The 25,637-nt window shown below is 38.5% G+C and overlaps 2 protein-coding genes and 1 long non-coding RNA gene across 4 annotated transcripts; 1 reads left to right on the top strand and 2 right to left on the bottom strand.

Annotated features, from left to right (window-relative positions):
* Positions 1-853: 853 nt before the first annotated feature.
* Positions 854-6,395, bottom strand: LOC144537097 (uncharacterized). The gene is made up of 3 exons (XR_013503815.1): positions 6,381-6,395; positions 4,943-5,063; positions 854-1,743 (listed from the first exon to the last, which is right to left on the bottom strand). It is a non-coding gene; the product is annotated as an uncharacterized LOC144537097 (long non-coding RNA).
* Positions 4,519-14,507, top strand: LOC144537096 (uncharacterized). The gene is made up of 5 exons (XM_078280528.1): positions 4,519-4,749; positions 6,435-6,560; positions 7,840-7,923; positions 9,110-9,229; positions 10,235-14,507. Exons 1-5 carry the CDS (start codon positions 4,747-4,749, stop codon positions 10,400-10,402), a joined length of 501 nt encoding a protein of 166 aa, XP_078136654.1. The 5' UTR covers positions 4,519-4,746; the 3' UTR covers positions 10,403-14,507.
* Positions 13,827-24,644, bottom strand: zc2hc1a (zinc finger, C2HC-type containing 1A). Of its 2 annotated transcripts, XM_078280526.1 has the most exons (10): positions 24,555-24,644; positions 23,709-23,782; positions 20,692-20,808; positions 20,483-20,509; positions 18,144-18,285; positions 17,229-17,371; positions 16,349-16,454; positions 16,092-16,167; positions 15,842-15,940; positions 13,827-15,236 (listed from the first exon to the last, which is right to left on the bottom strand). In XM_078280526.1, the coding sequence occupies exons 1-10, from the start codon at positions 24,568-24,570 to the stop codon at positions 15,101-15,103; spliced, it is 936 nt and encodes a 311-aa protein (XP_078136652.1). In that variant the 5' UTR covers positions 24,571-24,644; the 3' UTR covers positions 13,827-15,100. The 2 variants fall into 2 exon arrangements, with proteins under 2 accessions (XP_078136652.1, XP_078136653.1); XM_078280527.1 differs by lacking the exon at positions 20,483-20,509.
* Between the last annotated feature and the right edge of the window lie 993 nt (positions 24,645-25,637).

Raw genomic sequence — 25,637 nt, 5'->3', positions numbered from 1 at the left:
ATTGTTTTTTTTATATACCTGGCTTTGTGCATGGGATCATTGTCATGTTGAAACGTGGGAACAATCTGTTCCCAAGTCGTTGCCAAAAACAAAGTTTGGAGTGCACTATTGTCAAAAATATTATTTTACGCTGGAGCTCATTCCTCACATACACAGGTGTTTGGTGAGTGGAAGTAGGCCATCCACCTGTAGGCCTTCCACACTGTTTAACATTTGAATGAAACAAAATGGTGAACGATGCAAAGAACTCTGCACTAAGATGAAAATAGAGAAGGAACAGAGACTTTTAAATTCCTGTTTTTTATTTCCTTTTTTTAATTCACACCCCCCAATCGTTTGTTAAAACCTTCCCATTCATAAAACGTGTTGCAACCCAGTTTACGGGAAATGGTCTCAGTGATGTAGGTTTCAGTCAAGATTATTAAGCAACAAAGTATTCCTGGATTTCAAAGTCACACCCTCATCTCGTCTGTCTGTAAGCTGCATACAGTACATGGGTGTGTGAAGAAGAAAAAAACAGTGGCTGCAAAATTGAACAAATGACTACATTTATTTTGTGCACAGCTGACATGAAAGACATTTAATCTACTATTAACGGCAGCAACACTTCATCAATAGTTGTCACTAGAGATAGAGAAAGAATCAATAACGCTTTACACCACTTACAAAAGGTGACAGAAGGAACTGAATATAATAATATGTAACAAGTCACAGACTATTCAAATATTTCAATTTCCTGAAATGATCAAATATGCAACAGTAGGGTCCAGTTAGCATATAGCCTTATTATACATTGAATAATAAGAGCTGTGTTATGATAGGCTCACTGGCTAACAAAGAAGGGAGACACATGCAGAATTTTCAACAATTAACTGTTTTTTTATTGAAGAAAATAACAATAATAAATGCAGCGACATAGTTACAATTATGCTGCCTTTTTTCTACAATAATTTATCCAGGTACAGATACTTTGGGATGAAAATTACTGATGAAAAATTCTTTTTGTATCTTTTGTTTTCCTTGTTGCTCGGTCTATGGCTAGAAAAATGTCATATAAATAAAGTTAATTATTATTAGAATACAACATTACTATATTAACTGCAGCTTTAATTCATTATTCAGGTTTTGTTAAATGTTCAACCTATTTAGAGGGACAAGTTATGTTATCATTTGTCATTTGATAGTTTGTTGTAAGCACCTGCGCCAAATTACACTTTCAAATACATTCCAGTGTTTTAATACTATCCTACGTGCAGTAAGTGTCATGCACAGTGCACAGTACAGCATGCACAATGTACTTGAGTTAGAAACACTTGACTACATTCCTGTTAGAACATTGCAAACCTCACCCATCTTGAAGTCAATGGTGGCCATTACAAACAGTAATGATTTGATATGAATCCTCAACATTACAGTAGAATACAAAACAATGGAAAGTAACAGGTGAAACAGAGGGAAAGTTTGCATCAGCAGCACTCAGACCATAACAAACGACAATCAAAGTGAAGGAAATGTTAACGATTTGAACACCTCTGATGTTCTGTGTCTCAGTACAGCGCACAAAACATAGTTTGAAAGTGAGTCATAACGCACCAGGAAACGAGAGGAATCTTCATGTGGATCATCTCTGTGTTTCATTGCAGTTGTCATGGTTACCCTGGTCAAATGGGTCCCACAGTGCAATGCTTCCAGACACAGTTGTCATAATCTGACAGATGTCTTTAATTACTGCAGGCTCCAAAACTGTACACACACACACACACACACACACACACACACACACACACACACACGTCACAATGAGTGTACATCTGAAACAATGTGCTTTCTGCTCTCGTGCACAGTGACAGCACCTGTGTATTGCTGTTGCAAAATTTGAACAGAAAAGGAACCTGAAAATGTTGATGGACTATACTTTTTCACTTAGCTGTCAACAGATTTCACTTAGCTGTCAACAATTGTGATATATATGGTTATATAATGTGATTCATTTGCATAGCAAGTCAGAATTTGCAGCAAGGAAGTGATGTTCAAGGAAATGAGCTGCTCTTTCATCTCTCTTTTCATTTGTTCCTTTTATGTACATCCTTCTCCCAGAAATGCTTGTTACTAACCTAGCTCTGGGGAGTTTACTCCCCGGAGTCCTTATGTTGTTGTTGTTGTTGTTTCTTCTTCACCCAGAATATCGCCTTGGATTAGGGTGGCACCAAGACCTGGGTCTTGGGTGCAGCTGTCGCTAGGGACCTGCTACACCCTGCTACGCTCTGCGATTCCCTGCAGTGTCCGGCTGCGTCCTGCTGCGTCCACCCATGCTGTGCTGTCCCACATTACACCTCATAACGCCCTGCTATGACATGAACTACTACGACTACCATTGTAGTCACTGTTCCATTATCTTTATTGTGACTATTACTACCACTCTTCATCACACCCCCAACCGGCACCGTCAGACACCGCCTACCAAGAGTCTGGGTCTGTCCGAGGTTTCTTCCCGAAAGGGAGTTTTTCCTCGCCACTGTCGCAATAGCTACCGCTAATGCTTGCTCTTGAGGGAATTATTGTAATTGTTGGGGCTTTGTAAATTATAGAGTGTGGTCTAGACCTACTCTATCTGTAAAGTGTGTCGAGATAACTCCTGTTATGATTTGATACTATAAATAAAACTGAATTGAATTGAATGTTTGCATGGGTGATTACAAAGTTGAACACTGTTTTTAATAACCTACTATGCTTTATGTCCCAGATATAAACATGTTTTGTTTTGCTCCTGTCTGTTATGGAAAACTCAGAAGTAGCTCCACTCTGGTTACGTGACCAAAGTTTGGGAGACTTTGATAAGTTACACAGAAACATTTAATAAAATCTTGTTGGAGGAGATTTAGGATTGGGCAGTACAGTTCAACCAGAGTGTAGTGTCATGTAGTGCCATCCCAACTCTGAAAATCTGTGTATTTCCATGAGGCATTTATTTCCTGCTAAAGCTGTAAAGTTTGGGTTATGCAAATATATTAATGGTGCCATAACATTGGCACTGGCACTGCAAACACAGATGCTCACCTAAATCTTGTTGTTTTGCCTAGCTCAGTCTATGTCTCTCTGGGGAAAAGCTATGTCCGGGTGTATGTGTTTGTCGCTGTCTGTAAGGTGTGTGTGGCCCCATATAGCCTGAACACAACATTCCCTTATCATGCAGCTGATTTAGCAATGAAGTAGGGCCAAATAGATCTTCTTGGCCTCTGACCTTTGATCTAGGAGTGACCTGATGTTACCTAACTTTTCACCTTGTCTCATCTTACTAACAAAGTGTTTTGGAAATCCCACCACACTGTCAAGATTAAAGAAAATGTGCTCTTACTGGGTCTGGCAAACATGTCAACTGCAAATTACAACATCACCAAATTGACAGTACCCTGTGTAATCACTTTTCATCTATTTTTATCTACCTGCTCTTGGCCATGCAGACATTTAGTTCAGCTAGCAGAATGTGGAACAAATCAGTGACAGTCAATAAGCTGTATAACGTACAGTATATCACACACAATAAGAGCTTTCTTCAGGATCCAGCCAGTACACTTCACTCACAGTTTGTAAAAAACGAGTTTCTAGAATAACATAAAAACGTCAGATCTCACATTCTTTTGACAACTGAAGCTCTTATGAGCATTTTGGCATTTTGATTGTACATTGTATTGACTAAACTACTCAAAAATGGTATTACGAGTTTTTCCAATTATTTCTAGCCATTATCAACGGTCCATTGGTCACTGGCTCTGATCCTAATAGCCATGGTCACATTCCATTAGTAAGTTAAGTAAGTTTTCTAATTGCATGCTTTCTCTTGATAAATTAAACCTTTTGTATTTCCTTTTCATTAAATGCACATTTGTGCTTGCATTTATAAGAACTTGCATTGTTTCTACATCCTAATGATGTGTGTAGCTTTTTAGCAGTGCAGGGCATTTTTATTCATTACAAGACTGTGTTCATTTGCATTTTTTTAAATGCAATGACCACAACTGTACCTTATGAAATAACAAATACTGTTATAAAATCACTGACCTACTCAGAGCCATAAAAACCTGTAGATTGACTCACTACCTGCTAGCCCACAAAGAATGGTAGTGGTCAGGGAGAATAAATTAGGCCTAATAAATGTATGAAACTGTCAATTAGTGAATGAGGGCAAGTCTACAGAGGTGAACTTGTGTGACCAGAGGATTTCCCCACAGGCCACCAGCACTAAAACTCTGGGAGGGGAATGGAATGACTTGCACTTACCCTAATTGAGCAAGGCACTTAACTATACTGCAACACTTCTAATTGGGTTTATACAGCAGCACCTTTTAGGCTATAGCTACCTTTAACCTTTTATGTGTATGAAGCACACAGGAGCGCTTAAGGGTGTCATTTATATATATATATATATATATATATATATATATATATATATATATATATATATATAATGTCATTCTTTCACGTTATTTCATCTGAGAGTGAAGTGAAACCTCTGTTGGTGAGGACGGAAGTAAAATCACATGCTACGCTTGCACAGCAGCGTTACACAGGACGTAGGGAAAGGACTGCAATCCATGCACTTAAAATACCACCAGAACCCGGCTGGAATAGTTAAGAGGACCACTGCGTCTGTTTCACAATGTAAAGCAGACAAACTGAGCAGCGATGAAGACACGCGAGAGAGTGTCACTTTCCCACTCGGGTCTGAATATGAATGAAGAATGACCAATGGTAAGTAAAGAAAGTTTACTGAGCGCGTTGGTTGATTCAAGTGGCCTGAAGTGGTGACGCACTGAATGAAATTACATTAAACACACCAAACTCTAGTCAAATTAAAGCCGAAGTCAGGTCCGTTTTTTTGCGGGAAAGACGAAGCACACATTCAAAGTTTGCCATGGAATGATCCGTTTTCGAAACTACTTACCGGGAGTTGACTGCACGTGCATCTGTCCACTTGCCTTTTCCGCTGAGTGTCTGACTGGCTGATTTACTCAACGTTGAAGGCTTTGTTTTCCCAACAGGGGAATTCCGTGTGAAGAAGGAAACTGAAAATATTTGGGATTTACGGGAATTGGCTTCGGGTTTACAGGAATTGATAGATGGGTAGGACTGTTTTAAATTCCACATAAATCATGTTTACGTCCAGTAGCAGGGTAGATATTCAGATTATTTATTTATATAAAAGTAGGACTAAATTAAATAAATACTAAATTGCAAGTCCTGCATTCAACGTTTTGGGAAACTTAACTTGGGTGAGAAGTAGGCTATTAAAAATATAAAAAAAATAGTTATAATCGTGTGGTTGGTCAAGGTGTGGCTGTTTCCAATTACTTTAAACTGTAGGGTAGTTTATCTAATAACCAAGTATTATATCGTGTTTTGTTTGGTTAATATTCATCTGTAAAGCTATCATATAGTCTGAGATGTAGGCTAGTAAAGTTTTAAGGAGAATTGAATTAAAAAAAACGTAAGTACAAGCACAGTAGGCTACCTCATAACTGTACTTAAATCAATGTACTTTCCATAACTAGATTTACATGTGGCATTATGCCATTCTCTAGGCCAGGGGTCTTCAAGGTTTTTTAAGCCAAGCAGGGACCCCCTACTACATATTGGCCTATTGTATAAAATTAAGTTGTATTTTAAACTGGGCCTACAATAAGGTGTAGGGCGACCTAAATCCTTTATACATACCTGTTTAGTACATAGAAAACTAAGATATTAAAATAATAATTGTCGGCATGATTTAAAAAAACATCAACAAAACACTTTTAAATATTATACATGGGCACGTGGCACAGTGAATCCTTAGGATGAACTGTATCTGGGGATGGCTACCTTAGTGACTACCTTACCTATAGGCCAGTAAGCCTGTCATCAGTGGGGATTTACATTTGCTAATAATATGTGGGAATTATGTTTAGACATTTTCATTTTTGAAAAAAAAACTTTCTGCAGTCACTCTGAGGACCCCCTAGGGGTCCCGGACCACCTGTTGAAGATCTCCACTCTAGGCTATTGTTCTGCCTCTTAGAAGTTTATAATGATGGTAGCAGGTATAATGGTAGTGGTTTAAAAATGAAGTGCAAGGTCACACAAATGATAATTTGTGTTCCTTGACAAAATAAAAAACAGTATAATTTCCCTTTAGCGGTTTTACAGGTCTATATCATAAAATAAAATGAGAACTGCCTCAGCAAAAGTGCGAGAATTAGACCGCTCTGAACATGCAGCTATGCAGGGCACAGGAACAAAGCTGTGCAAAAATGAATGAATGATTAGGGCAGAGTGTTATTGCGGTTCATTACATGACAAATGTCCAACTGTATTACATGTAACATGTTTTTGATTAGTTGACTGACCTCTCTGTCTCCCGCTCTCCCTGTATCCCTCACACGGCGACCATGAACTCTCAGCCTCTTCTCTGTATCAGCCTCCTTGCTCTTCTGCTTCTACCTCTATCACTGTCTTGTGACAGCAAAATGCCTCTCAAAGAAGTTAGAGACGATTGGTTATTCGTGGAAACTCATCTAAATGACGCAGTAAGTAAGACAACAATTATTTATTCTACAATGCTGTACACAAGGGCTGTTGTCATCCAGCATTACAGCCAGGAAATGACAGTTCAAGGAACCAATCCCATCTAATGTAGAATGGATGCATTGCAGTCTTTCAGCACAGAATAGATCGACTTTTTCCTGAATTACACTGATAAGTTGAACCCAGGTAACAGTCTGTTAATTAATTAAATAATTGTTTATCAAAGACTGGACAAAATCACTGGAGTTCTCTTAAAAGTTTGTTTACTTGCAGCAAGTAGACTCAGTTTACAGCACTTCAGCATAAGTATAGAAAATGGCTGACGATAGTCTTTAACAGCAGCTTTTTATAAGGAAAAGGGGGTAATATTACAAAGAGATACTGTCTTCTTATCACTGGTCAGCCTGGCGTCTCCTGCACATGTGCATTCTGTGATTTTCACAAAGTCAGTGGCTCTCATGATTATCTGCACACAGACTTCATGCAAATAGTTTAACACTAAAATTAAGCAAAGAGTATAGCAAGCATAACTTTTCTAACACAGTCATAATCCTTTAATGATTTCTCTTATAAAATCTAATCACTATGGAGGAGATGGAAATACTGTCAAGAGAATCAGACAAGTTAGAGCAGCGCTTTAATAAACTGCTGTGACACTGGAGTTGTGGACCACGCAAAAGCAACTGCAACCTGATACTAGCTATTAGATGTCAACCACTTTTTGTACATTCAATCAGTCAGATGAACCTTCCTTCATTTTTTTATTTTTTATATTATTATAGGTATCGGTTACGAAAGGTGCGGCCAGTCAAACAAGGGATCTAAAGCAAAACAAGGAATTATGCTGGTTTGAACATGTTTTATCAGAAAAAAAAGACACTTGCAGGGTGAAAGATGACAATATCCGATAAATATCTGTAATTCCTCAGAAAGCCCACAGCTGTGTCAAGAACTTAATCAGTCGTCTTTGGAAAGTCATTGTAGCTTATTTAAAGTTCAGACAGTTGCTCAAATATTACAGTGGAACCATTATGTTGTATTTATTGACTTTTAAACAATTGTTTCCTGGATGGGGACACTTCTAAATTGTAAATATAAAGTGTCACAATTTTTTATATAAAAATAGTTCAAAATGACCTAAAAACATGCTCTGCTCACATGCTTTTTCCTCAAACATAATTAACAAAAGCTTACACTTAAAACTACCTGACCTCTTCTATAAAAATCTTCATTTATATTACTAATATTTACCACTGTAATGCTTTCATTCATTCATTCAAGGATGGAATTATCACAACCTTGCTGCAAAACACATCCTGCCCAGCACTGAAACACAAGCTACGCAACTGCACGCCAGATAACGCGGTGAGTAACGATTATTCTGTAGTTGTAAGTAAAATGTATTTTTAATGTATGTCTTTTCCTTTTTATAATATATATATTTTTATTTATATAAATGTTATAGTATATAATTTATTAATGCTTGTGTTGTTAAAATATGATCAAAAATGTACACTTAAGTGACCATTAAACCTGCTCCTGCTCTTCATTCGGTATCTACATACACACCTATATGCAACAGCAGCAACTCTATTTCCACAACTTCTTTACACATGAAGCTTGGTGGAATTTCCTCTTGTCATGACTTTTATGAATCTCATAAAAGTCATGACAAGAGGCAATTCCACCAAGCTTACTGTCACAGTTCAATATGTTTGGGGATTGCTTTGTGAAAATTCCGGTAAAATGACATTATTGACCAGACTACCAGAAACCAGATATCATTCTCATTCTACACTTTTGTGAAAGATTTGCTGAAAGGAGCACCCCTAACAAAGGAGCACCCACCCATCATTTGGCCAACTGCATGAAGCAAAATTTTCTGCACAATCAGCTGTTGTATAACCATCATGATGGATAGCAGCGGTTATCCAGGCCAAAGGTCATTGGCTGTGCTACTGACAGGTCTCAATCTTTGTGGTCACTGAGGGTGTATACAGTGGTGCTCATAAGTTAATGAACCCATGCTAAAATTGACTAAAAAGAGGAATAAAAAAATCATCCTTCGGAAATTGATCTTAATGCCTTAATTACATTTTTTTGGGAAAATTCCAAACTTTACGGACACCAAGATTTTTATTTTTAAAGTCCTGCAGTTATTTCATGGATCCAGGATACTATGCATCCTGATAAAGTTCCAAAGGCCAAGGGAACTTTATCAGGATGCATAGTATCCTGGATCCATGAAATAACTGCAGGACTTTAAAAATAAAAATCTGCCTGCCTCTATGGGAATTTAACATAGGGGTGTACTTACTTAAATACCCCCTGTACTTTAAGGAAGAACATTTATTTATTTACGATACATTATTCATTCACAAAGAAAATTGGTGTCCTTAAAGGTTGGATTTTTTTTTAATTAAGGCATTAAGATCAAAAAGATGTTTTTTTTTATTCCTCTTTTTAGTCAACTTTAGCATTGGGTTCATAAGCTTATGAGCACCATTGTACTTATGACTCAAATGTTGACTCGCATATCTCTATTCTGCAGGATGTTGTGAGCCCCTTGCACTTCCTAACCTGCAAAATGAAGACTTTAAGCATTCCCCACACAGATGGTCTGGTCAGGACTGTCCTAGACTCGTTACGCTGCCCTTGTTCTGAGAAACCGGTAAGTCTAAGCACATTAATTGGTTGTAATCATACAAATGTGATTGTTTTATAATTAAACTAGAATGGGCGGGAGTAAGGTGACTAACTTAAGGAACTGATCACTTTGGTTTCTCTGTGTGAGATATTGCCACATTTAACTGGCAAGGACAGTGGAATGTTGGCAGGCTGTAGTGTTTCGTTTAGCCACATAGTAGGTGATTCAGCGAGAGATTATATAGCCTGTTGGCTGTGTCAGTGTATTCAAACATGAACCTATTTGTACACTATTTGTTTACTTGGTGATAGACAGAGATACCAAATGTGCATGCAAAAAAAAGGTGAGGTTGCATTATGCTTCTTGGTGCACTGCAATGAACAAAACACTTATGAAGAGTGTTTGACAGTTTGAAAGCAGGGGCTAGAAATGAACACAGTTCAGAGATGCAGTACAAATAAAACAAGTTGGTATTTTTTTCCACAATTTTATGGGAAACCCCACCCACTATACCCCTGAATCAGTTATGTTTAATCAACCTGTCCTTCATTTTTAACAGCGTGGGATCAGAATCAAATTTGATGATTCAGACTCACCGTTGACGTCTGAGTCATACAGTGGAGCAAACCAGGGCATTTGGTAGGGCCCCAGGCTTTATCAGACCAGTACAGGCTGAAAATACTGACTCGCACTGTGACATGGTTTTTGAACTTTTTTTAAGGCTTGCGTTTGAACAAACATACTGTACTTTGATCACATCCCATATAGACAGAATAGTATTCAGGGTTGTCAGAAGTCACTTTTATTTGTTCTAGACAGAGCGTGCAGTGATCCTTGTTTCACTTTATGCTGGTTGATAAGGGATACATATACATCAATAATGTGTGTATTGCAGTTATAGAACATATCACATTATAATTACGCATTATACCTAACTGATGTTCATGAGATCATAGGGACGAACGCCACTCGTTAAAAGGACTGAACACTAAGTTACACAATTGTGTTTGTGTGTTGACTACTAACTAGACCAATGAACCCAACGTGAGGTTGAAGAGGAGGAGAGTGCCGAGACAAAGAAGAAACGAGCAGAAACAATGCAAAAAGGAGACTAAAAAACTTTGCAAAGCCAAAGCAATCCTGTCTGCCATGACCACATGCTACCAGATGCTGAACACTATTACCCTGGACACCTGAGACCAAACTTAAGCTCATTGTGAAGCAAACAAAACGTGCACGTCTTGCCAGTTCTTCTGTACTACGCAGTCCTCCATTGGAATATGGAAGAGGAAGCTTCTACTTTATTTAAGCTATCTTGTCAAGTAACTGTATATCTCTCTTGCAACGGTTTTGGATGTATAGGACTACTGACTCTTCAGATAAGTTTCCAAGCTACACAGACACAAACTATTAAGCCAACTGGAAAGAACGTTTCAAGGCCGTCCAACATAGTGGACTCTAGCACACTGTGCTTTGAGCCAACTATGTGCTGCATATAACACCCACCACCCTGCAGAATTCACAAGAATGTTTTTCCAGACTCCACAAAAGGTGCACGATGCACAGCACACTATACTATACGATTTAAAGCTACACACATGCAGCTCAAAATATATATTTTTTTAAGCTAGTAAAGAATATGCTAGGACATTTACTTGCACTTAGCGATGACAGCTCAAGCATGAGGGGGGAATACAGTTTTACTTTCACTTTGGATTAGAATGACTAGCCCTGGCAAAAATCTTTGCATTCTAAAGCTCCTATTGGCGCTTTTCCATGACGTGGTACCTGCTTGACTCGCCTCGACTCTACTCGCCTTTTTTAGTTTTCCATTACGAAAAAAAGTCCCTGGTACTTGCTAACAGGTACTTTTTTTAGTACCACCTCAGTCGAGGTTCCAAGCAAGCTGAGCCGATACCAAAAGGTGACGTGAAAGCGACAGAGGGGGGTGTCGTGAACAAACCCGCCATTTGTAAATAGTTTATCCAGCTGTGTTTTTTGTTGCTGCCTCCAGCTTCATTTGAAACAAAATGTGTCTTCTGGCTGTGGCAACAACAACACACCTTCCACGTTCTGTGTGTGTGTTGCGTTAGGTCACGGCAGTTTACTGCGGCGCCGCTATGACGACCAGCCACACTGAGGCAGTATTAAAATCTGCAATGGAAAACGGATGCACAGTGAGTCGAGCAGGTACCATATAATGGAAAAACGCCATTTGTTAGTTTTTGACTGTGTTGTTGTTTTAGGCTGTGTGTCAAGTCATTGGTATTCCCTTTTAAAATGACATTGGGTTGATTAATCACTGAGTGAAATTGATACTTTAAAAGCCCATTCTGCCACAGATGGCTGACTTCAGCTCACACAAACCTGACTCTTTTCTGGGATACATCCAAGAAGCTTTCCTGTCACATTCAGTTGATTGACTAATAATAAAAAGTCCTATCAGGACTGTACAGTAGCTTAGGCTATTTGTTGGTTTGAGTACCAAAAAATGCAAAAAAAATTAGGGCTGTCAAACGATTTAATTTTCTTAATCGCGATTAATCGTTGAATTTCTATAGTTAATCGCAATTAATCGCATGTTTTATCACATGATTAAAATTCTATTATTTTGCATTTCAGAACAGTTTTTAAGTACATATTAGCAATGGAAAGCAATTATTACCAGCGTATCTTGATTGGGAATCAAATTAATGCAAAGAAAATGACTTTAAGATTTGTATTTGTTTATTATATATTTAATCTAGTCACACATTTGAATCTAGAGTCAATATTAGGGTTGGGTATTGTTTGGTTTGGATACCGGCGCTAAAGCGGTACTTTAAAAACGGTACCGGTGCCTTAACGGTGCCTGAACCGATACTTTTTAAGAAAGTAAAAAAAAAAGAAGGGTACTAAACAGTTGGTGACATTAAAGAATGGCTTGTTTATTGATACGGCCATATCGTCAAAATTAAATGTTTAATAATAATATAATCACTATAACAATAAGTTATTATCACTTAAGCCATCACCTCCCGTTAGCATTCCATTGACTGCCATTCATTTTGGCGCCACTTTGACAGCGAATAACTTTACATCTGAAGCGTTTAAAGACTCTATTTGTCCGTTGTTTATTTCTAAAGAAACACAACAATGTATAAACTTTCTGTCGCATAGTAGAGGAATTACCGTATAGTACAGGAGAAGTGCGCAGGCAGTTTCGTCTCACATTAGCTGTTTAAGTTTAATTACTAATGTTAACTAGCATTTTAGTTAGCAATAATTAGCCTGTGTGCATGCTATCTCCTTACATATACCTACGCTCTCCGTCTCTACAAGATTGGGAATAATTGAGATTTCTTTACAACTTTCAGACAGGTTGCTCACGGCACATTTACGTCGTCTCTCTCAGTTGGAGGCTGCGCAGTAACACTCAGCCATCACCGGAAAAGTGCTTCTAAAGGCCTTCACTGGTCTCCGTCCAGAGCAACGGGATCTGTTGGTCCATTCTTATATATTGTCTATGAATCCAGCAACTAGCTAGTGGTAGGCTAACGTTAGCTGCTGTCGAGTATAGTGTTAACTAGCGTCACGTGCAGCGATGTTTCTGTTGCCTGTGATGTCTGTTTCAGAGCATCAGAGAAAAGTGCAGGCATATCAGTGGCACCAGAATGAGGCACCGAAATCCGCGTTGCTATTCCTGCAGCAGCAGGATGTGTTACGAGGAAGTACGGCAAAATAGTAGCCTGTTAGGCACGACGCAAAGCCGAGTGAAGTGAAAATAAATTACAATACAAATACAATTTACAATTTATTTACGATTAAAAAAAATTAACGCATTATGCTTGGCCCTTAATCGCATCACGATTAAGGCGTTAATGCTGACAGCCCTAAAATAAATACATAAGCATGCAGCCTTTGCTCCCGAGGCTATTTTATCTTCCTTTCAGGGACCATACATAATGCATTATCATGTAGCCAATTCCTGTTTGTAAAATGTATCAAGTATTATTGTATATGACCCATGGCATATGTATTCCAAATATATTTATACCTAAAAGAAAGTAAAAGCTTACCTGTTACTTTGTACTCATAACCTTAAATGATCTACAGTATTACAACACTATTTTGTTCTACTTGCTCGCTCTTCAACAGACACTCTCAGAACTCCATCACAGCAGTCTTCATAGAAATTTATTAATGGTGGATATACATGCCATCAAGTGCACAACCGTATCCAGGCTAATGGCTGTTATTAGTACAGGAAAACACACCTGTCCAGTCTGTTCAAACATTTCTTGTTGTGTAACATAGTTTGCTTATTGAAACTTGCAACAAATTCCTTTACTTTTCAAAGGACACTGTTAAAATAGTGTGGCGGTTAATGAAGATTAACTATGCACCTCAAGTTGAGGCCTTTCTAGTGTCCCACATGTAAATGAACTGTGTAAATAGTAGCATAAATAGTGTCTTTTATATCAACCAGAGGGGATCAACCATACACACGTACACAGCATTTATGACTGTAGTATTGCAGTACTATTGAGCGTAAATACCTCAATGCACTGAATACTGACTCAATAGAAATGCTGTCAAGGAAAAAGCAAATGCAACACATCGCATTTAGGTTTCATACAAATCCAAAGCAAAACATTTTAATTCCATAGAGCATTAACAAAAGAGATGCAGTCATTGTTCATTCAGTAAAATCAAAGGGAATACGAAAATAAATAATTATATTGTATAAAATAAGGGGTAATAAAAGGGTTTACGTAAATGCTACATTTGTCTAGAAACGTCAGGCCTGTGATGGTAACATTAAGATAGCTAAAAACAAACTTTACCTGTAAAAGGGACCTTAAAGGGAGCACTGAGCTTTTCACAGCGAGTTCATTTTTGGACTGGTCCCTGTCAAAACAATTTATATCTTTCCAAAGAATTACAACACACTTCCTTTAGAAAAACAAATCATTTTCTTCAGTAGTCAATCATATTGCACTTCTATAGGAACGTACTTGTGAGGAAGTGGAGGCAAATGGGATTAAGGAATGCATTTCAAATGACGGTTGACTGGGGATTGAGATACGGAGACAATCACACCAAACCCCAATGAGTCACCCAACACTTGTCCTCTACCTCCTCATTCAAATTTTACAACCCACCTCTTTGCTTTCATCTACTCTCTTACTTGTCTCTTCTCTACAGTATTCTAAGGATGCACCAAAAGCTTTCAATTGCTGATACTGACTCTGCTCTACAGGGTGCTGAACTCTTTATTGTCCAGCGAAAATAAAATTATGTTGTTTTTTTTAATAACACAGACTGCAATTGTTTTTTAAACTGGAAATGTTTTTTTTCTCATTCCAAATTCATAATCCTTGTAATGGCCTCTAGTTTCACGGCAATACTGTTCATGTGTATGAGCTGGAGGAAACAGCGACGCGATGCTGTACCAGCAGTAAGGAGGAGGTTAACTGAAAATACTGAGCTGCGTGTCGTGTTGTGCCTGTGTCAGCCATATGAGCTACTGATATCATGACCCTTACCACAGTTTAACATAATACCAGATCAGTTCGCCACCGAAATTCATCAGCCTCCAGTAGTCCATAGTTATCATTTATTGTAGATTCTGGTTATTATATTTGTGTTCAGAAAATGGCAGAATGTGTACTAATCGGAAATTGTAAACTACCCTGCAGGACTGAACAATGTGATACTAGTGGAATGGGCCAGCAAAATGCATGAAGACTAAACCGCAACTAGAAAAGAAAACGCAGCAGCAAAGGGTTGTCTGCCGATTACACCACTTTACTGCCCTGAAATTACACCCAAGCGAGAAAATGCATGCTTTGGTGAAACCCTCTGATGCTAGTTTGAGTCCCGGTGCATCCCTATAGAATAGTTTTTTGGTCATCAAATACACATCCTCCTGATCCCACACTCACAGCAGAACTTGGCAGATTCAACAGGGTACTTGGTCCCACAAGCATGACAGAACTTGGTCTTCATCCCACCATTGTTAACTTCGTCACCGCCATCGACATGATTCCTGAAGACATTCAACAAACACGCAGCAAGGTTAGAAACTAAGTACTTTGAGTTGTTATTGATGATATTTCAATGCAGGGCTGATACTGTTGATACCAGATTATGAAGGGGTTTTGATAATATTAAGATACTCTAAAACATGGAGTAAATGTTTTAGTGTTGTGATAACAGTAGGTGGGCATGGCCGTTAGATTAGAAAATGCTTGAGCTTTCCTACAAGGTTTACTGCAAGCACTTCATGGCAATTGCACCGATATATCACATATTTAAGCTTCGAATCGCATTGCGATTTGTCTGCCAGATTAACGATTTTGTTTTAGCTACATATCGTATCTTTGATAATGTAAAATAAAGGAAGAAATAAATGAAAAATAGAAGAAAAAAACAGTAAATATAATAATGAAAAGAGGGATAAAAAAAATGTTAAATCAAATGTTACACCAAACATTCAAACAGAATGGACTCTACAGTTGTGTACAACACAAAACCACAAGAGGTCAGGGAAGTTTAGCAAGACTCTATGGTGGTTGTACCGTTGTGCTTTTTTCATTCATTCTCGCATTATTTACTTACTTTTTGAGCAAACCTGTTAGTGAACTGGCTCACCTAGATATGAAGGTGTCTACTTTCTTCTTGTGGAGTGCTATTCCAGACTGAGTGTTCCTCACAAAGCCAGAGCTCCCTGCTCGGGTCTTGCTTCCCACACTGAGAGGAAAAACATAAGAGGAGAAAGATGTGTGGATGTGTAAAAGCTTGAACAAAGTTTAAAACTGCAATTTCCAGGTTCAAAACTCACATGTGACCTGTTATGATAATGCCTCTTAAGCCGTGTGTGTGTGTGTGTGTGAGCACTGACCCTGACGGAGGGCTTGTGAGGCCGGAGGGATTATTTCTCAATGAACCTGCAGATGAGACCTTACCAGATGGAATCCCTAGAGCAAAAGAGAGAAAGGAGAAAAAAAAATGACACAGTACTACAGAGACTTGTGTCTGAGTCATTTCATTTAAAAACAATTTTAAAAAAAAGTCACAAATACATAGAACTGAACCCTGTATGTATTCGTGGTGGTGTGTGTGTGTGTGTGTGTGCACGATCAGCACAGCTGTGCATACCAGTGGGCTGTGCGAGGCCCGATCTCTGGGGTAAACGAGAGGAGGCTGAAGGGATGGTTGACACAGCAGGAGAGGAGGCCTTCTTTACAGAAGCAGGAGGCTTGCACTGAGAGAGAGGGGGAGAAGCAATGGAAAAAATAAACAAGTACATAATACTAACAAATCATCAACATAGAACACTCGCACTACACAGGAATAGGGATAGGACACAGGTGATACTGTATATCACTAAGATGTAGCCTTCATTACCAAAGGCAGACCATACTGTAGATGTAACCATACATGGACACTGGAAAAGTGACCCCATGATCAATGGCCACAGTTCTCTTATTATGATGAAAAAAAATGCAGAGCTCTTAACCAACATAGTTTGCACCCTGCTGCTTATATTGGCTTTCAAATAAACTCCCCGGTCATGTGCCATAGCTGTTGCTATGTGACTGCCAATTCTACGCCTGCTGCAAAGTGAGTGTCTCACTATGCCAATAACGAACAAGGATTATGAATTCACAAACAACCCTTCTTAATAAAGAATTGGCAATAACATAATTGAGAATTGAGAATTGCCTGGCCACACTTATTTTAAATACTGTGGGTAAATAAGCACAGCTGTTTATATTATGAGAGGAGAGCTGAAAGCTGCGTGTGCAATTTATCAAAAATCATTTTTTCATACTATCAAATTTTTCAGTGCATGTTGAAATGGTTTTTAAGATGGAAAATGAATGGTGTGTGTTATATCCACGTGTCCCGACACCCTCCAAATTTAGAACATTCAACCAAAATCAACTCAAGTGAAATGGTATTTTGCAACAAAAACACAAGTTGTCTGCTCATGTGCACATCCAATCAGCTGTACAGTGTGTGCATGTGTGTGTACCGGTGTGCGACCAGGAGGCTTCTTGGCATCTCCTAACTTGCCCTTGGTGGGCATACGGGCGGCCTGCTCCTGGCAGAACTTGATGTGTCTGTCAGCTGCACCCTGGTTAAACCTCCGCTGACAGTGAGGGCACTGGACATAGTCTAAACACAAAACAGGTGGTGAGAAAATATACCTGTAATTGCATCTTCCTGTACTTGCGGTTGCATGCCTCCGCCGACCAATCAAGTTGCAGTTTATATCCATGTCTGTCCAGACTCATACAGACATGGATATGTAGTGAATACCTTGAAATGATTTAATAAACTATATTAAGTATGTTTCGCCAAGAAATATACTTAATGTTTTGTTTATGGATGCTTCACACACATCTTCAACCTGGCAGCACAGAAGATCTGTACAATCAGCACAGTTTCATGGTGGGCACCCAAGATTAGTGTCACCAATTCAGTAGCCGACCAAATGTGAAATATAGTCACAATCTCTCATTTGGTTCCTGAGTCAGGGCGTTGAATAATGGCCAGAAAAGCATTTTTACAGAACAATATGATGTCACAGTGAAGTTTACCATTGACCTGTTGGATATTAAATGTCATCAATTCATCATTTTATCCTATTAGACATTTGTGTGAAATGTTGTCATAATTTGCGCAGGAATTTTTGATTTATGGCCAGAAATGCGTTTTGTGAGGTCACTCTAACCTTGACCTCCAAAATCTAATCAGTTCATCCTTGAGACCAAGTGGATGTTTGTGCTAAGTTTTAAGACATTCATTCCCTGGGGATCCTGAGATATCGCGCTCACAAGAATGGGATGGACAGACGTGAGGTCACAGTGTCTGTTTGGTAACCATAACACAGTGAACGTTCTTCTGTTTCTTGCTTAAGTCCACTCTCCACAGAGCTACAGGTTACCTGGGTCATAGGTAGGAGGAGGAGGTGGGGGTAATGGCCCCCCCTCCTTCATGACTTGAGTGAGGACCTTGGCAGCCCGGATGGTAGCGATGAAGTCCTCATGTTTCTTACGCCAGTTGGAAGGCTTCTTAGGGGGTTCTGCCTGAAAGGGGGCAACACAGAGGAGATGCACTGTTACACCAGCCTGTTTTGCTTTTTCACCACAACCTTAGACAGCTGCTGCTGCTGTCATGGTAAACCTCATTACTGCCAATCTGGTGTGCTGTCATTACTTGAACTGAATGTGTCCTCATTATTTATGTGCTGATGAGGTCACCTTCTTACTCTACTCTCTCTAGTTACTCCCTACTAGGGTTGCAAAGAGTCGGAACACTTGCGGTTAACTAGGGAAGGGAAAGTGGAAAAAAAGGGAAGTTAAGCTCTGGAATTTGGGGAATTTTTAAAAATCATACCTTTTAAAAGTGAACTTATTTAAGGGGGGGAATTACACATAACAAAGCAATAATAGCTCTTCTGGCATGTTTTGGACAAAAGTATGCCCATTAAATTGAATTGTAGCCAGCACTGCATTCAGCAGCACACTCTGCCACCACATGTACAGATCGTTTGCCAGCATCCCAATAAATAGGATTTCAGTAAAATTACAACCTTCTACATGCATAGTATTTATCCCATCACATGTGCAGCCCACACTACTGCCAACACTTTCTGAGCCAAAGGACTACACGCTTTTATTTCACTTTAAATTATATTCTTGAGGTAAATATATTTATATTTTTTATGATATTTCAGTTACCCAACAACTTGAGCGATGCGGCCGGTGTGAACACAATATAAGTTTGCACACATTGTCGGCTGGAATTTTCAAATTCTTAATGACATTAGTTAACTTGCTAGCTAGCTAACTCACCACATGGCACAGTTCACATGGTAGGTATTTGACAAATGAATGGATTTATTTATGATATTGTTAATGGTTAGTATCTGTCTGCATATGACATGGTAAATACAGCCTGAGAAGATAACCCCTATATTTCGATTTTATTCCCATTTTTTCCCTATAAACCCCCCATACATCCACATAAGTTCCCATAGAACTTTTCCACCTTGAATATTCCTGGATTTTTTGCAATCCTACTCTCTACCTTAAACAACCTAAAAGTAAGAAAATGTAACTGAGCCACCAGGATGCATAATTTGAATGATTATGTCTTATTTCTATCTTATTTAAGACAGATAATTCCTATAATTTAAGTCATGGTTTTAATGTATGCAACTCTTAACATGCCTCTTCTTCTCATAACAAATGAACTTGATTCCTATTCAGCATTGGCATGTGAAAAGAAATCCCCTTTTCTTTCCATAGTGGCAGTCTGAGAGCTAATGATTTCTGACAGAAGTAGTTCACTGAGCAGTTTCTGTAACAACATGATAGCCCGCTGACTTCCTACTTCCTCCTCTACAGTTATAGTCTTCGATAAGCATGTTTGTCTGACGAACACAGATGATTTTGAGAGAACTAAAGCAAATGTTCCTTCACTCCCTCTAACCATGCACCATGAACCATTTACAGTATAGTACTCATTCCTCAAGATCTTGACTGTTATACATTTCTATATCATGTTATATTCTGACAACTCAATCAACACATTTTATCATTTTTGGCTCCTATTTAAGGACTTCCAAACTGCCAATGATGTCATATAGAGAGAATCACATAACAACTAGAGGTTTGTCTTGTTCATGCCAGAAAACTGAGAACACGCTAATCCAGCAGAAGGGCAGTGAGTGTAAGAGTTAGTGTAAGCCAAGACATCAGAAAGAATGTTTTGAGTTGACATTTGAACAACTGCCAGGCAACAGACTTCAAACTGGGAAAAAAAGGATAAGCAAGTCTTGGTTACTCAGAGTGAGTAACTTTAGATTTCCTGTGAAATCACGAACTTCTATGAAAGTAGTACCATAAACAAAGCTCGGTAGATTTAAGGGGAGTTGTCAAAGAGTAAGAGTCTATGACAGGTTTAAAAGAATGAGTGCAGCTTGATATCAACACAGGGATGGTTAAAGAAAAAGAAAACATAATGGCCTACTTTTGAATATTATCAGTTGCAGAATGTGGTACGGTAAGGAAAATACCACATATTTAGTGTTTTTTGTAAACTAATACCACCACTAGTGTGAGTTTACACACATCCAGACTATGTAGGCCAATGATTTAAAGCAAAGAAACCAGTATTAATAAAACCAGAAACAGTGTGTGAATGCCTTTTGGGCTGTGCCACTAAAATTCATGTACACAGAAAGAAATGAAAAAAAAATAAATAGATGAATCAACTTACTTTCTCTGTAGAAGATGAACTTTGTGACTGAAATACAATTTAAAGTGCCTAAATTTATTTAGGCTGAATTACACGTTAAAAACACTGTTGTTCTTACAGTAATTTCTGGACAATTTCCAGACTGAGATGTACAACTTTGAGCATTTTTTTTTTTTATTCCTATCAATAATCAAATTGAACTCCACCCCCCTCCTAAGGTGTAGTCTTACCTTTGGTTTGATGGGTTTGAGTGTGGGGATGTCTGTTCCCTCAGCTCTCTGTCGACTGGAGTCAAAAACCTTCCTCCTTTTGGTTACTGACTTCTGGCAGATTTTAGCATGCTTCTCCTGTAGGGAGAGAATACCAGATTCACAATATGCAGTTACTACACAAACTTAATCTGTTTCTGCATGTTTTGAAAACACTTGCCAACTTTTGAGATTTGTACCTTGCTACTCTAGATGCCATTTTGTTTCAATCACATTTCCAGAAGCAAGGCAAACATGATTTCTGTGACTGCAGCTGCAAAGTAAAGAATGCAAACACAAATCTAAGATTGAGATAAAACTAGACTTCAGCACCTCGTCTTGCCATTCCTGTTGGTTGTTCTACAGGTGGATGTGCACGTCCCTTCGGGTGATGAAAGGCTGATTAAATGGCGGAATAAATTCTCCAGAAAGTTTCTATTGCAGCATTGGCAACTGCCTACACTGCACAGTAACCCCCAAAAAGGAAGACGGACTTATCAAAAGAGATCACACCTGTGACTAAGCTCAAGGCTGCAGTTAGCAGAATGCTAAACTATTAGCAACATCTTCGCTCCACCTCTCTTATAGTTTAGCCTTCTGCTAACCATAGCAAAAGGCTCACGGCTGTGGCTAAGTCTCATGGCTACGGTTAGTAGAAGGCAAAACTACTAGAAACATTTTCTCTACATCTCCCACTGATAGTTCAGCCTTCTGCTAAAGGAGGGCTGTATCCTCAAATCATGGCGTGTTTTTTTTGCCTTTTCCAGAAAACTGCATACTCCAACTTTAATGACAGCAGTATTTTTTTATTAATTCTTTTAAACCGCCTAATGTACACACAAGCACACATCCTTACACAGATACACACATGCCAACAAAAGAATGCATAAAACATTATTGCAGTTATTGTCAGTGATGAGGATGAGTGCTTGTATAAGTGCACAAATGTGTGTATTGGCATTACTGGGAAACAATATGTTCCAAAAACGTATTGAAATCATTGTAGCTTTGATGTGATAAAATCTAACTCTGTATTATGTTTTGGTCATGTTAACCTTTAATAATACATATAGTTATGATGATAACAGTGGTGGTAACAAAAATATGCATCATAATCTTCTTTATCTATGTATAAATAAATAAGTGTTGTATCTCAATAGTGAATAAATCTCCATCCATCTTCGTCCGCTTATCCGGGGTCGGGTCGCGGGGGCAGCAGCTCCAGCAGGGGACCCCAGACTTCCCTTTCCCGAGCCACATTAACCAGCTCCGACTGGGGGATCCCGAGGCGTTCCCAGGCCAGGTTGGAGATATAATCCCTCCACCTAGTCCTGGGTCTTCCCCGAGGCCTCCTCCCAGCTGGACGTGCCTGGAACACCTCCCTAGGGAGGCGCCCAGGGGGGCATCCTTACCAGATGCCCGAACCACCTCAATTGGCTCCTAAATCTCATTGTTAAAAGTGGCTTCAAGTGTACAAACCCAGTATTTGTTATTTTCTGGTTTGAGTCCTTGGGAACAAATTCCATTACATAGCAATCTGCACTCCTAGATTTAAATTTGACTTCATATTTTAGCGCTACAGCAGGTACTTAGTCAAGGTTGTAAATCATGTAGTCTGAAATGATGTACCAATGGCTGATTGAGAAGCTGTGTCAAATATAATAAGATGTGATGAGAAGCTTTTAATTATTGTTACCCTTTTTATTTTTATTTTATTCTTTGTGTCTCTGTCATTTGCATTTGTGTTTCCCTTGGATGTCGAACGTGTTTTGTATGTATGTGCATTGATTGTTTTGATATGTTAAAAAAATAAAAAAGTATTTGTTAAAACCCTCCCTATAAAGAGCTCTTCACAGGGCCCTACTGGCTATTTGGATTGTAGCCAATGTCACATCCAAACAGCTGACACCCTGTCAGCTGAAAATAAATGGAAAATATTGTCACCACAGCAACCACATTGCTTAACACAAAACAAAATCATATTTTTAGCAAAATATATTGCCCATCAAGTCTCAAATTTTAGATAAACTAAACCAACTGCATCATCTTCAAAATGTCCCTGCTAATACAGCACTGTACTTTTCTTCTGGTTATTACAGTTTATCACTTACAGTGCTGCTCCTAAGTTTATGAACCCATGCTACAGTTGACTAAAAAGAGGAATAACAAAATCATCTTTTGGAAATTGATCTTAATGTCTTAATTTAAAAATAAATAGGAAAAATCCAACCTTTAAGGACACCAATTTTCTTTGTGAATGAATAATGTATCGTAAATAAATAAATGTTCTTCCTTAAAATACAGGGGGCATAAGTAAGTACACCCCTATGTTAAATTCCCATAGAGGCAGGCAGATTTTTATTTTTAAAGTCCTGCAGTTATTTCATGGATCCAGGATACTATGCATCCTGATAAAGTTCCCTTGGCCTTTGGAATTAAAATAGCCCCACATCATCACATCCCCTTCACCATACCTAGAGATTGGCATGGTTTTATTTCACTTAGCCTAATAGCTGGTTTGATTTGCATTGAGAGATGATTTTATGGAAAGTACCCCATGCCAATCTCTAGGTATGGTGAAGGGGATGTGATGATGTGGGGGGGCTATTTTAATTCCAAAGGCCAAGGGAACTTTATCAGGATGCATAGTATCCTGGATCCATGAAATAACTGCAGGACTTTAAAAATAAAACTCTGCCTGCCTCTATGGGAATTTAACATAGGGGTGTACTTACTTAAATACCCCCTGTACTTTAAGGAAGAACATTTATTTATTTACGATACATTATTCATTCACAAAGAAAATTGGTGTCCTTAAAGAGTGGGCTTTTCCTATTTTTTTTTAATTAAGGCATTAAGATCAATTTCCAAAAGAAGATGTTTTTATTCCTCTTTTTAGTCAACTTTAGCATGGGTTCATAAACTTATGAGCACCACTGCATATCTCTATTAAGGAATGTGAGAAAAAAAATAAAATAATGGAGTGCTTATTTGTTTACCAGGACTTTAGGGAAGAAGCATCTTTTACAGATGTGGCATTGAGCCAGATCCTCAGCGGGAGAACCATCACCGTCTGCAGGAAAAAAAGATGACCTTCTGATTACAGTGAAAGAGGTTAAATATCAGAGAGAACAGAAATGGACCACAGCTGGCCACCGTTGTCTTACTGCTAAGATGATCAGGTGTACGTTTATGTTAGGGCAGGACAAACACTGGGTTTGTTGACACAGCCCACTAACGTTAAATGCTAGCTAATGTTAAAGTTACTTTCGCTCACACAAATCGCACATTATTTCTGTTTTGGACAATGTTTTTTCCACGACGACCCAACCACAATGTCATAATTAGTTTCCTTGATTAACGTTAGTTCATTTTAAACGGATTCCAACACTGATTTCCAAATGCTGAAAACTGACTAGAAGTAACGTTAACGTTAGTAAGACAGTAACTGTTAGTTTACAGATTTAAAAACGTCGTTCAAATATTAGTGTCGTCAGTATAACGGTAGGTACTATTATCTACATGTAACGGCTTCATGCAATAACGTTTCTATGCTTTCATTTATGTCAAAGTAGCAGCATGCTAATGTTGTACAGGTCCTATGGCTAATGTATATGCTAATGTGAGGATCACACCCATTCATAGACAGTCGGTAGCTAGCTTCATCTTTGGCCCTGACGTTACCTAGCATTATTTGGGCTAAATCCCACAGAAAAAAGCGGTCGCTGACAGAAACTGTTAAGCTAAAGTAGTAATGAATCCGTCAATTTAGAAGGATAAAAACGGTGAGCTCGACTTTGCCACAAAACAGTTAAAATAAACATAAAGACGACAATTTATCTCACCTTCAAATTCTTCCATTATTAGGTTCTCTTGTCTGATGCTGCTGTTGTTACAGACGGCCAAAGTAGCCAGTGGGAGTGAAACCAATCACCTCTGCCCACTTCCGGTTTCGTGAAAATACGGGGGACAAGTAATTTGTTGGTGACATTACCGCTATTTTTACAGAAATATTACAATACATGCGGAATGCAGCAATGTTTAGGGTCTTTGTAAGGTACTGATAGTGTTGTGACAACTACACATTTTGCTTAGCTCGTATATTCACAAGGTTATGCCTTATATTTAGAGGGTTAGGCTATATTAACAGGATTTACTTATATTGTTTCATTTATATATCAGCTAGATAGAGTTATAAATAATGCTTTATTCGTATTCAGTTTGTAGGCTATTGTACCTATTTGACATTATAATTAAGTTCTAACAGACACTGGTTTTCATTGGCTGAGATTGAGAACTAACTATCTTGATATTACTCATCTTTGGCTTCCAATAGCAACTGATTTGTCTGATGCAGCTTCATGTGCTAACATCCGAGCATTTCATTGGATGTTACTGCACTGTTGATAGCGTGTAGGCTACTTTGAACAGCGATCGGGCGTGGTAGGCACCATAGAGAGGCGATCCCATTTCTCACGTTCCCATCGTTTTTCCCAAATATGGCATTAAAGTAAATCAAGTAATTTGCAATTTTACTGAAATCTAGTCAATTCAGGTGTTGCAAGGACCTAACAACTAACAACTTTAGCTTGCTAGAGTGATTTAGGCCTAATAAATAGAAACATAAGTGTTACAATCCCCAGCCTCACATTGAAAAAAAATGTTTATTTATGATAGACAAAGACACATTTTTCCTACCTATGATTCAGCTTAGCTAATTGTCTGTAGGCTTGGCTATATACACTTTTTACACAATAGGCCTACAGCAATATGGTCAATCAAATTAGGCATATTGGTAAATTGGTTTACTTCCTATTTCAACCTTGTCTGATGATGGACCTAATTAAAGATGACTGTGATCACAGCTTACGAACAATGAAACTATTGTATCCCCTTGTTGCATTTGTTGGCTCAAACATTTGCCCAGA

Source organism: Sander vitreus, chromosome 22 (genome assembly GCF_031162955.1).
Source record: "Sander vitreus isolate 19-12246 chromosome 22, sanVit1, whole genome shotgun sequence".
Taxonomy (NCBI): domain Eukaryota; kingdom Metazoa; phylum Chordata; class Actinopteri; order Perciformes; family Percidae; genus Sander; species Sander vitreus.
Note: the sequence above shows the minus strand (reverse complement) of the source record. Positions and strands in the feature narration are given on the sequence as shown.

Bases quoted from the DNA above. Each gene is read 5' to 3' on its own strand.
- LOC144537096 (XM_078280528.1), top strand. The intron at 6,561-7,839 runs GTAAGTAAGACA...CATTCATTCAAG, and splicing joins AAACTCATCTAAATGACGCA to GATGGAATTATCACAACCTT. The intron at 9,230-10,234 runs GTAAGTCTAAGC...ACTACTAACTAG, and splicing joins GCCCTTGTTCTGAGAAACCG to ACCAATGAACCCAACGTGAG.
- zc2hc1a (XM_078280526.1), bottom strand. The intron at 17,372-18,143 runs GTAACCTGTAGC...TTTTGTGTTTAG, and splicing joins TCCTCCTACCTATGACCCAG to ACTATGTCCAGTGCCCTCAC. The intron at 16,168-16,348 runs GTATGCACAGCT...CTTTTGCTCTAG, and splicing joins GGGCCTCGCACAGCCCACTG to GGATTCCATCTGGTAAGGTC.